Source organism: Nicotiana sylvestris, chromosome 5 (assembly GCF_000393655.2).
Source record: "Nicotiana sylvestris chromosome 5, ASM39365v2, whole genome shotgun sequence".
NCBI lineage: Eukaryota > Viridiplantae > Streptophyta > Magnoliopsida > Solanales > Solanaceae > Nicotiana > Nicotiana sylvestris.
Window position 1 is genome coordinate 92,724,340 of NC_091061.1, and position 12,396 is coordinate 92,736,735.

Sequence of the window (12,396 nt, forward strand, 5' to 3'; positions counted from 1 at the left end):
GTAACATTCTCTCCTGTAATATACAAAGCAGCCTTTGATACTAACCACATGGACCTCAGAAAATATAATTAGCGTCCTGGATTCATGTTGAACTATTATACTTTTTGATAAGTTTTATATTACTCTTTTATTATTATTCAATTATTTTATATCGATTCGCTTTTGTTCTGATTTACAAGCTTTCCCATTTTTCAAGATTTTAGAGTTTTTCTTTATCGCATTTCCTATATTTGTGCTTTTTTAAGTTCCGAGTAGCCATTTATATTCCTGCAATTTATGATCCACCAAAACTTTGACTCTTTCATCAATTACCACCTTCCATAAAGTAATTCTAAATATAATGCTTTTTTTTTTTTTTCCAACGCTATTACTTTAATTTTGAAATTTCATAATGAATTCAACTATTCAATCACAATTCCTTAACTTGAACAAATCCAAATATATTATACAACTGCTTGTATTATTCATGGAAATAACCATTCTTTTCAATCACGGAGTACAAGCTTTACTATCAATCATCTCTGTTTCCGGAGATTGTTCTTCTTTTTTCTTGCTTTCTTTAATATCACCGTAAAAGTATGAAAGAAATCCCCATAGAGAGAGAGCAAGTGAAACTCCTTTTTCTGCACTGAACTTTTCACCGTAGATAAAAACAGCTAAAACTTCCGTTATAGGTAGTAGAACGGAAATCAAAATCCCCGACACTAAAGAAGAAGCCGAATAGATGACGCCAATGGTGCCTAAGAAGTAGAATTGCAAAATTATTGCGCTCCATATTATCAAATTATAATATCTGCCTTCTCCAAGTTCAAATGCTTTTGCCTCCGTTGAAATTGCCTGAAAGATATTTTTAACCGTACCATCAATATTTTTACTTTTTCTTGTGTCTGTTTGGACCGGATTTAACTTGCAAATATGCAACTAATTTTGTAACAAAATTAGTAGATAACAAACCTTAGTTTCTAGGTAACTAATTCCACTTATTAGTTATGAGTGATTACCTATAGTTATCAATAACATGACGTTATGGTGAATTCTTTTATACTGTCAAGGGACAGAAGTTAAGAGTTGTGTATCATAAACAAATTTAAGTGATATACATTGGCAATATAATTTTTTTTTCACTGTCAATGTAGTTTAACATATTAAGTATGATGGTTACTATTTTATCATATTACCAATAAAATTCTTATCATATAGGTATAAATGAAAACCTTTAGAATGATGTTTACATGTAATTACCTTAAAATTATCAAATACTTAATATGGTTTATTATTGTATAAAACTTAAATCATATTAGTAATTTCGTTAAAGCCAAAGACATTTATTACTCCCTCCGTCAATTTACGTGGCAGCATTTCCCTTTTCGTCCGTTCAATAAAAGAATTTCAGCGTTTTATATTTGAAATAAAAATTCACTTAAACTTTTCATTTTATCCTTAATAATGACAAATAAGTTTTAGTCATAAACTTGTTATGATATGTTTAACAACATAAGTTTCGAATCACAAAAATCTTAGGAGTACATAGTGACAATCACAAGTTTCAAAAGTCTAATTATAGTCACACAAATTCATTACAAAAAACTTTACAGCTAAAATTACTCCATCGTTCACTTTTACTTGACATGTATACTAAAAATACATTTTTATTTTTACTTGTCACTTCATATCAAGAGAAGACAAATTTTTTTTCCTGTTATACCCATAATATTTATTACTCATTTCAATTCATTTTCTCAAATCCAATAAATTATGCATCAATTAATAAGGGTATCATGATAAATTATGTACTTTATTTATTATTTCTTAAGGGGCGTGAAGTCAAAACGTGTCAAGTAAGAGTGAACAGAGGAGTAATAAATGGACAACAGGCAAATGGACAGGATTCAAATTGAGGAAAGAGAAAGGGAGAGAGACCTGAAAGTCCTTGTTAATGATCATCCCAATTGTTGCAACAATGGTGGCAACAAAGCAATACACTGTCTGAAACTCTAACACAAGTGTGTAAGTAATAGCTTGATGTGCCTTTTTGTAAATCAACTCCACCAAAGGAAAAATAAGCCCAGACAAAGCAGCAGCTGCTAGGGTCATGATAAACCCTAAAATATACTCTTTCTTTGGCTCTCCCTCTGGTTGATCACCTCCAGAGTGTAGCGCCAAAAGCACTGCGCCAACCGTCAACAAAAAGACGGCGTTGACTGAGTAAGAAGTGAACTTCAGCTTCACTATAAGGAAAGCAAAGCCGGCGGTGAAAGCAAGTTGCGTAGCAAACAGAAGTCCACTAGTCGAAACAGGCAATTTAGCTGTGCCATAAGCGTAAAAATAGTTCGCAAATCCTTGTAGGACTCCGATTCCTATAGTGGCCACGAAAATCCGGGGAGTCATCAGAATGACCTTCATATTATTATTGTTGTTGATGTCATTATTTATATTAATTTTGCGACGATAGAAGTAGGAAATGGCCAAAGGGATGAAATTTATTGGCCAAGCAACAGTTTGTAGCCAGGTTGATAGCCAAATTCTATTGCCTCCTTTGATGAAATAAAGGCGCATGAGCAAAGGGGTACCACAGGTTCCCACAGCTAGAATTATACAGTTGATGACAAGAAGAACCTTCTTCATTTTTGAGCTTACTTGAGGTTCCATTTTCTATGGAGGACTATATTGAACTACTTTTTCTTCTTATGTTGAGTCATATATATAGGTATTATGACGTCAATAAGGTCTTGTCGTATTCTAAGTATGAATTTCCTGATAATTAAGGTGAGGAACAAAATGGCCCACAATATGGGAGCCGGGAAAGAAGGATCATGCTTGATTTAGGTAAATATTAATTTGGAAAATAACTTTAAAGCATATGGAATTATAACAGTTTTGGAACAGGTCAAGATAACAAAGAGGGAAATCATTTAACGAGGACGCTGAAATAAATATCGAAATTAACGAGGAAGGATTATATATATATATATATATATATATATATATATATATATATATATATATGAATCTCAATTTCATCTTTATACCCATCTAAGAATCTCCTAATTCTGTAAACGCCCAAGGCATTAAAGTATCTGGTTTATTTGAATCCAGCACTTTCAACATATATCATAAATTTATGTGAAAATTCACTTAAATTTACAATAAATAGTAGATATGCATCTATAATTTAATAAGTACGATTAATTCGATGTTGAAAACTTTAAAGGGTGAACTCATAAGGTTTAAATCCCCTCGAGCTAACACCTCAGTGAGTGGACTATTCATCTTATGCATTTTTTAAACATTGAGCTGTTCTCATATGGTAGATCCTAGAATATGCTCGTGCACAGTTTATATCTTCGATTTTTCATCTGTACTAATCTTAGCGGATGCTCATTGCCCGTGTAGCCTGTTTTATTGAGTTTTTTTAAAAGAAAAAGTTACTTAAATATTATATTAAAATTTATGTTTGAATTATACAATAAAAGTGTAAGTTTTTAAAAATATTGAACGTTAATCCTATATAATTAACTTAATAAAATAAATTGACTCATAAAATTGCTCAATCATCGGTTAAAAAGTTTTAAAGTTTTTGGTATTTATTTTATGCAAAATCCATATTACTAGAATTTTCCATTGTCCATGCAAGTTCATATTGGTTAAAATTTTCACTACTACAATTTTATCTAATTGGAGTTTATCTTTTTGAGAAATTGAGAAAAATCTTACTAATAGCTCGTGTTTCCTTGTAGCTAGGGGTGTTCAAACCGAACCGGAAAACCAAACCAAATCGATTAAAAAACCCGATTAGGTTTTGTTTGACTTGGTTTGGTATTGAGTAAAAAAATCCGAACCAAACCGTCATATAAATATATAAATTTTATTTATATTTTTAAGACTTTATAGTGAATTTTCTTTAGAAAATGTATGTGTTACTAAAAAAATTCTCCCATTAGAATATATTAATAGATCATATGTTTGTCAATTTTTTCCATATTTACTAAATATATATTCACTTATCAAAGCGTTATCTATAATTTTAACAAAGTAAGATTGAAATAATATTCATGTAACAAAAAAATCCGAAAACTCGAAAAACCCGACAAAACCGAACAAATCCAAATCGATATAGTTGGTTTGGTTCGATTTTGATAAAAATCGAACCAACCCAGTCTATATACACCCCTACTTGCAGCCGTGATTGCAAGGGGTTTTCTTAGACTTTGAATTTCTTGTCTACCTACTCTATTGATTCTTGTCTATTATGTTATAAATAATGTAGTTTATCCACCGTCGAATTCATAAATATGTAAAATTCAACAATTTGCGTATGACCCACATCAATGAGTAAGTTGAAAAAAATTATATAAACATTATTAAATAATGTGGTTGAATTATAAAATAAGAAATTAATTAAAGAAAACAAATAAGTTTTTGAAAATGATAAATGTTGATCCAGTTTAGATAGTCAATAAATTAAGAAAGAAGTTTTTCCTCATATAAGTCCTCAGATATCTTCTGTAATTTAGAGAACTTCTGCGCGAATATCTTATAAAAATTGGCGTGACTCTTAATACTATATAATAATCACTTTTGTTCTATTTTATGATTTCTTTCACAACCAATAATATAATTCTCTTCTTATGGAAACAAATATATGTATCCTAAGTGTTTTTGTCAGCTTGGGTTTGATTCTTTTGCTAATTAATTGCTTAAATTTTTAAAGTATCTGTTCTCAACATTATAGGAAATAGTTTATTTTTTGTTGATTCATATGTTCATCTCAAGTTTTAAATATTTAACTGTAATTAAAAATTTATTTACTAAAAATTTTATTTTCAAATGTAATGAATGTCAAATGCAAAATTCTTGAGAGATAAAAATATTCTTGAAATATTAACGGAATTTTATTTCCATCAAAATATGAATAAATTTTTGGCCTAATATCAAATTCACAAATTGCCTCACAATTACCTCCTTTATATGTTGTACCAAAAGGTATGTCATGCCTTTTCTTTTAATTCGATGTGTGTAACTTATTTTGACAAGATAGTGTGTACGTTGATACCAAAGATATTCATCTTTAAAAAAGTGTGCTTTTAAAAGTTAGATTTAGTGCTATAATTTATGCACCTATTTTCTTTATTGCTTATTCACTTTGACAAAAACTATTTATAATATTTGCATATATAATATAAAACTAGTATTAGTACTCACGCAGATGTGCGGACACTAATTATGTTAAATATTTAAGTTATTTGGATTGTATGTAATTAATCTTAAAATTTACACTTTCTCAGAATATAGATAATCATTGGATATTAACTACATGAAAAAAATTAACCATTTCTTCTATTTTTCTTTTTTGATATCATTCTTGCCGGTGTCATTGGATCCTAAAACTAGCCAGAAAGCAAAATAATAACTCATATTTATGGCAAAACAATCAAATGTTGAGACAATGAATGACTCTTTGGATAATACTTAACTCTTTTACTACTACTTGAACTCTTATTTGGTGGGTTGATATTTCTTAAAAAATATTTCTTTCATAAAATTTCAGTTTCTAAAACTTTATTTTTTAATAATAATTATTTTTATAATAATGTAATTGAAAATATCATTCTTAATTCAAAACTGATTTTAGTTGGCTATCTAAAAATATAAAAAATTCTTTAGCTAGTGAATTTTTTTTATTCCATTTTGATATTTGACATTAACCATGTTAAATATCTGAGTTATTTTAATTATATGTAAATAACCTTAACAGTTAAACCTTCTAAATAATTATAGATAATCGTCAGACATTAATTAAGAAACACTACATGAAAAAAAGACTAACATTTTCTCAATTCTCGTAGCGATAATTTTATTTTTGCACTATTCTAATAGTTGTCATTGGAACCTAAAAATAGCCACAAAGTGAAATAATAACTCATATTTATGGCAAAGCTCAAAGGTTGACACGATATAAACGATTATTTGATTACGACGTGACTCTTATACTACGACTTGAACTCTTATTTGGTATGATATTATCTTTCAAAAACTATTTCTATTTGGAAATTTCAATTTCTAAAACTTTATATATATTATAATAATGATTATCTTTATAATGATGCAAGTGAAGATATTATCCTTAATTTAAAATTCACTTTAGTCGGCTATCTAAAAATTTAAATGATTCTTTTGCCGGATTTATTTCAGTATGACTTCACTTTAAGTTTATCGATATCTCTATCCCTAGAATTTGAATTTTTAATACCCTATATATACAAAAAATTTGTTCTTTGAATCATTAAATGTTAAATTAGTTGATTATTATTATAAAACATTGCATATATTATTTTAAAATTGTCAAGTAGTTTATTTTTCGACACCATACTTGGCTTAACCTCAATGCAAACTACTCAAATTGTATTCCAATTCAAATTCGAATATCATATCAGTTTGTTAGTAATAGTGATTTTTTAAAAACGACATATAATGTAAATTAAAAAAATATATTCCAAGATATCCCTATCTTATAATCTATGTATTTGGGTTAGAAAAAAAATATTTGAAATAAATGAGATTAACTTTTAAATTTTTTATACTCAACAAAGATGAAACATAAGAAGAAATTTGTTGTCATCTTTTATTCTGGTTTTCAGATCTTTCTAACATTTTTTTTCAATATTTTTTTTATCTTATTTTTTATGTCATTATTTCTTTTATTACAAAAAATTAATTAATTTCACTATAAAAGGATGAGTTTTAATAAAAATTGTCTACATATGAACTTTAATTATATTTTTAGTTTTTGGTTGAAATTATTTCATTTTTTTTTTTTGGCGTTATCTAATTAGCCTAAATAGGTGCTAACCCGACCACTTAAATTAAAAAATTGAATGATGTGTAATTTATATATAATCCATATATAATATGTGTATAATCGTGTGTTGTCGGTATATCATCTATTTATATTAGCTATAAAAAGTAAACATTAATAAATATGCCCGGATATTATATAATTATTCCATAAGATTTTGATTTTTTGAGTTTATCCATGATATAACTTCTATTATAATAATTTTAAAACTCTCTACTCATGTTCAAAAATATCTTATCTTTTTATTATCTTTGAAGTAAAAAAAGTAAAGAGTTTTTCGAAATAATTTGTTTACATTTAAAAAAAAATATTTCACGTCATACCAATTTTTTCTTTATATATACTCTTTGTTACACTTAAAAATCGCTATAGAAACTATCAATTAGAAACCAATTTCTCTCTTGTTGAGTTTGAAAAAAATCTTTCACATAATCTAATGATTCAAAACTAATATTCGTACTCTTACAATATTAGCTTGACTACAGCTAAATGAAGGGATTTCAGCTTATACCCTTCAATTCCTTGAATGTGCTAATTTGAAATTAATGATAGCAATTGTATAGCCAAAGTTTTGTTATTTGTTTGATGTCCATTTATGCAAATTGACTCTTCAAACAAATATTTTTCAAGAAAAAAAAACAATTTTTTTTTTTAAAATATTGACTGATTTTGTGATGTTTCTTTCTCTAGCATGTATGTTTACTTTATAATATATGTAAGTAAACTTTTATTTGGTTTTATAAACTCTTTTTTGTTATTTGGATAAACATAGACGTGTACCCTATATATTACATTTATTTTAAAAGAAATTTATTTTATTCAAATCTACCTACAGTGTTTCAACGAACTATACTTATAGGGTTTTAAATGTGAAAGAGTTTTATAGTTATATGGAGTTTTTTTTTTTTGCTAGAGGCGAAGTAGTATTTAAATAATTTAAAAAAATAACAAAAGTTCCTAACATGATTTCATATGATCATTAACCGAATTAAGTATGATAAAAAAAATTAATTTTTATTTTAAATTTGAATTTTAAAACTTTATCTATAAATTTAACACACACACACACACACACACACACACACACACACACATATATATATATATATATATATATATATATATATATATATATATATATATATATATATATATATATATATTTGTATTTAATTAAAATAGTCAAATATCGAACAAAGTTACCATATACTATTGACATTTATTAGTTTGTCACTTGGCTTAACTATAATGTCAATTATATATAGTAACTTTCTTGAGTTAATATATACTAGTATTAGTACCCGTGCGGATGCGCGGACATTAATCATGTCAAATATTTAAGTTATTTGGATTGTATGTAAATAATATTAAAATTTACACTTTCTCAGTAAATATAGATAATCATTGGATATTATCTATTTTTCTTTTTTGATACTATTCTTGTCGGTGTCATTGGATTCTAAAAATAATCAGGAAGCAAAATAATAACTCATATTTATGGCAAAACAATCAACTGTTGAGATAATGAATTACTCTTTGGATAAGACTTAATTTTTTTACTACTACTTGAATTCTTATTTGGTGTGTTGATATCTCTTAAAAAAATATTTCTTTCTTAAAATTTCAATTTCTAAAACATTATTTTTCAATAATAATTATTTTTATAATAATGTAATTGAAAATATTATTCTTAATTCAAAACTCATTTTAGTTGGCTATCTAAAAATATAAAAAATTCTTTAGCTAGTGAAATTTTTTTGCTCCATTTTGATATTTGACATTAACCATGTTAAAAATCTGAGTTATTTGAATTATATGTAAATAACCTTAACATTTAAACCTTCTAACTAATTATAGATAATCGTCAGATATTAATTAAGAAACACTACATGAAAAAAGACTAACATTTTCTCAATTCTCTTTTTGCACTATTCTAGATGTCATTGGAACCTAAAAATAACCACATAGTGAAATAATAACTCATATTTATGGTAAAGCACAAAGGTTGACACGATATAAACGATTCTTTGATTACGACGTGACTGTTATACTACGACTTGAACTTTTATTTGATATGATTTTATCTTTCAAAAAATATTTCTATTTTGAAATTTCAATTTCTAAAATTTTATATATATTATAATAATGATTATCTTTATAATGATGCAAGTGAATATATTATCCTTAATTTAAAATTTACTTTAGTCGGCTATCTAAAAATTTAAATGATTCTTTGGCCGGATTTATTTTAGTATGACTTCACCTTAAGTTTGTCGATATCTCTAGCCCTAGAATTTTAATTTTTAATACCCTATATATACAAAAAAAAATTCTTTGAATCTTTAAATGTTAAATTAGTTGATTATTATTATAAAATATTGCATATATTGTCTTAAAATTGTCAAGTAGTTTATTTGTCGACACCATACTTGGCTTAACCTCAATGCAAACTACTCAAATTGCATTCCAATTCAAATTCGAATATCATATCAGTTTGTTAGTAATAGTAATTTTTTTAAAATGACACATAATGTAAATTAAAAAAAAAATATTCTAAGATATTCTTATCTTATAACCTATGTATTTGAGTTGAAAAAAAAAATTGAAATCGATGAGATTAACTTTCAAATTTTTTATACTCAACACAGATGAAACATAAGAAGAAATTTGTTGTCATCTTTTATTTCTCGTTTTTAGATCTTTCTAACATTTTTCAATATATTTTTTCTTTTATCTTATTTTTCATGTCATTATTTCTTTTGTTACAAAAAATTAATTTATTTCACTATAAAAGGATGAGTTTTAATAAAAATTATCTACATATGAACTTTAATTATATTTTTAGTCTTTGGTTGAACTTATTTCATATTTTTCTTTTGGCTTTATCTAATCAGCCTAAATAGGTGCTCACCTGACCACTTAAATTAAAAAATTGAATAATGTGTAATTTATATATAATTCACATGTAATATGTGTATAATCATGTGTTGTCGGTATATCATCTATTTATATTAGCTACAAAAAGTAAACAATAAATATGGCCGGATATTATGTAAATATTCCATAAGATTTCGGTTTTTTGAGTTTATCCATGATATAACTTCTAATATAATAATTTTAAAACTCTCTAGTAATATTTAAAAATATCTTATCTTTTTATTACCTGTGAATTAAAAAAAGTAAAGAGTTTTTTCGAAATAATTTGTTTACATTTTAAAAAAAAAAAATTTCACGTCATACCAATTTTTTCTTTATATATACTCTTGTTACACTTAAAAGCCGCTATAGAAACTATCAATTAGAAAGCAATTTATCTCTTGTTGAGTTTGAAAAGAAAAAAACCTTTTCACATAATCTAATGATTCAAAACTAATATTCTTCAACGAAAAAAATATTATACCCTTGCAATATTGGCTTGACTATAGCTAAATGAAGGGGTTTCAGCTTATACCCTTCAATTCCTTGAATGTGCTAAATTGAAATTAACGATAGCAATTGTATAGCCAAAGTTTTGTTATTTGTTTGATGTCCATTGATGCAAATTAACTCTTCAAACAAATATTGTTCAAAAAGAAAAAAGAAACTACTTTTTTATTTTATTTTAATATTGACGGATTTTGTGATGTTTCTTTCTCCACCATGTATGTTTACTTTATTATATATGTAAGTAAACTTTTTATTTGGTTTTGTAAACTCTTTTTTGTTATTTAGATAAACATAGACGTGTACCCTATATATTATATTTATTTTAAAAAAATTTCATTTTATTCAAATCTAGCTAAAGTGTTTCAAAGAACTATACTTGTAGGAATTTAAATGTGAAAGAGTTTTATAGTTATATGAAGTAGTTTTTTTTTTTTGCTAGAGGTGAAGTAGTATTTAAATAATTAAAAAAAATAACAAAAGTTCCTCACATGATTGCATATGATCATTAACCGAATTAAGTATGATAATATGATAAAAAAAGATAAATTTTATTTTAATTTTAATTCGAATTTTAGAACTTTATCTATAAATTCAAAATTGTCTTTTAATATATATATATATATATATATATATATATATATATATATATATATATATATATATATATATATATTTGAATTAAAAGACAATTTTGAATTTATAGATAAAGTTCTAAAATTCGAATTATTTAACTAAAATAGTCAAATATAAAATAAAGTTACCATATACTATTGACAATTATTACCTTGCCACTTGGCTTTATCAATTTAAGATCTTACTAAATTAAAATACATAATACTACGAGTTCCTATATGGTTCAAATAAGGAAAAACTTTAGTATCTAAACTTAAGTTGATTTTAAAGTTTTAAATATTAGAAATAATTAGATGGCCATCTTGTCCACTGTAAACTTTATTTTTAAAGAATAAAAAATACGAAAATTATTTTGCTAAAAGTTTTCGTACTTTTAATATAATGTAGGTATATGTCCCAAACATCTTTTCAAAGTTCCTTTAAATACTTGGCTGTTATAATTAAATATTTGATGTAATTCTCCAAGTAAGTAAGAATTAGTGAGCAAGATATATTTATGTACATGGTAAGAAGTTTTTGTGAACATGAATTGTTTGCCTAGTTAGTCAAGTTTATTTTTGTGCATATTTTGCTTTGAAGTTTATACAACTACAATATATTTTCTACAATGTTTTTTTAAATCTATTTTATTTTTATTTGCAAATTCACTAACCATAAAAAGTTGTGGGACTTATGCCTTGGCCCTTGTTACTTTGAAGCTAACATCTCACCTATTCGTATACTACTTGTCTCCCCTGCACCTTTGCTTTCCAAAATGTAGGTGGAACCCCATATATATATAGGGCTATAAATAATATTCATAGTAGTATTTTGTTTAGAGCTTAGGTATACGTCTCCATCTTGGTTCTTTATGCATCCTTTTAGAAAATGCCAAGCGCTGCATGCTAAGTTAACAACGTAATAAGTCCTGCATATAACAAGAATAATTATTTAAGAATAAAAATGTTGATGAATATGGACCATGAACATTTTATATATTAAATAAGTGTCTAACTAATCAATTAGCTGCATAAAATAACCATGTCGAGTCGTCAAACTTTTTATTAGAATCTTTCATGTTCGTCCTATGAGGATTGTCTTCATCCCTTTCTTTCTTTCTTTCCCCAACTACTTTTCAAACACATGATTCATGCTTCATATGTACGGAAATAGGATTTGATCATATAGATGGTTTAAAATAACGTCCAGCTTTTATTGAAGAGGCCTTCGACGATGAGCATTGTTTACCCTCAAAATCGGATAATAATTAAATTTGTAAGTGATTTTAAGGATACTGTATGATGAATCTATTCGATACAAATGATAAATATTGCTAAAATAAACAGATAAACAGATATAATAAATTATTAAACCGCTTGAAAATAAAGAGGGGATAATTTGGACTCAAGGGCAGCCTCAATGAGGTATCCGTCCTCGGTCTCGTGCTTATAGTAATGAAACACTGATCGACTATGTAAGAATGAATGACAGAAAATAATAGT

The 12,396-nt window shown here is 26.2% G+C and overlaps 1 protein-coding gene across 1 annotated transcript; it reads right to left on the reverse strand.

Moving 5' to 3' along the window:
* Positions 1-441: 441 nt before the first annotated feature.
* LOC104218050 (purine permease 3-like) lies at positions 442-2,668 on the reverse strand. The gene is made up of 2 exons (XM_009768451.2): positions 1,921-2,668; positions 442-837 (listed from the first exon to the last, which is right to left on the reverse strand). Exons 1-2 carry the CDS (start codon positions 2,647-2,649, stop codon positions 490-492), a joined length of 1,077 nt encoding a protein of 358 aa, XP_009766753.1. The 5' UTR covers positions 2,650-2,668; the 3' UTR covers positions 442-489.
* Between the last annotated feature and the right edge of the window lie 9,728 nt (positions 2,669-12,396).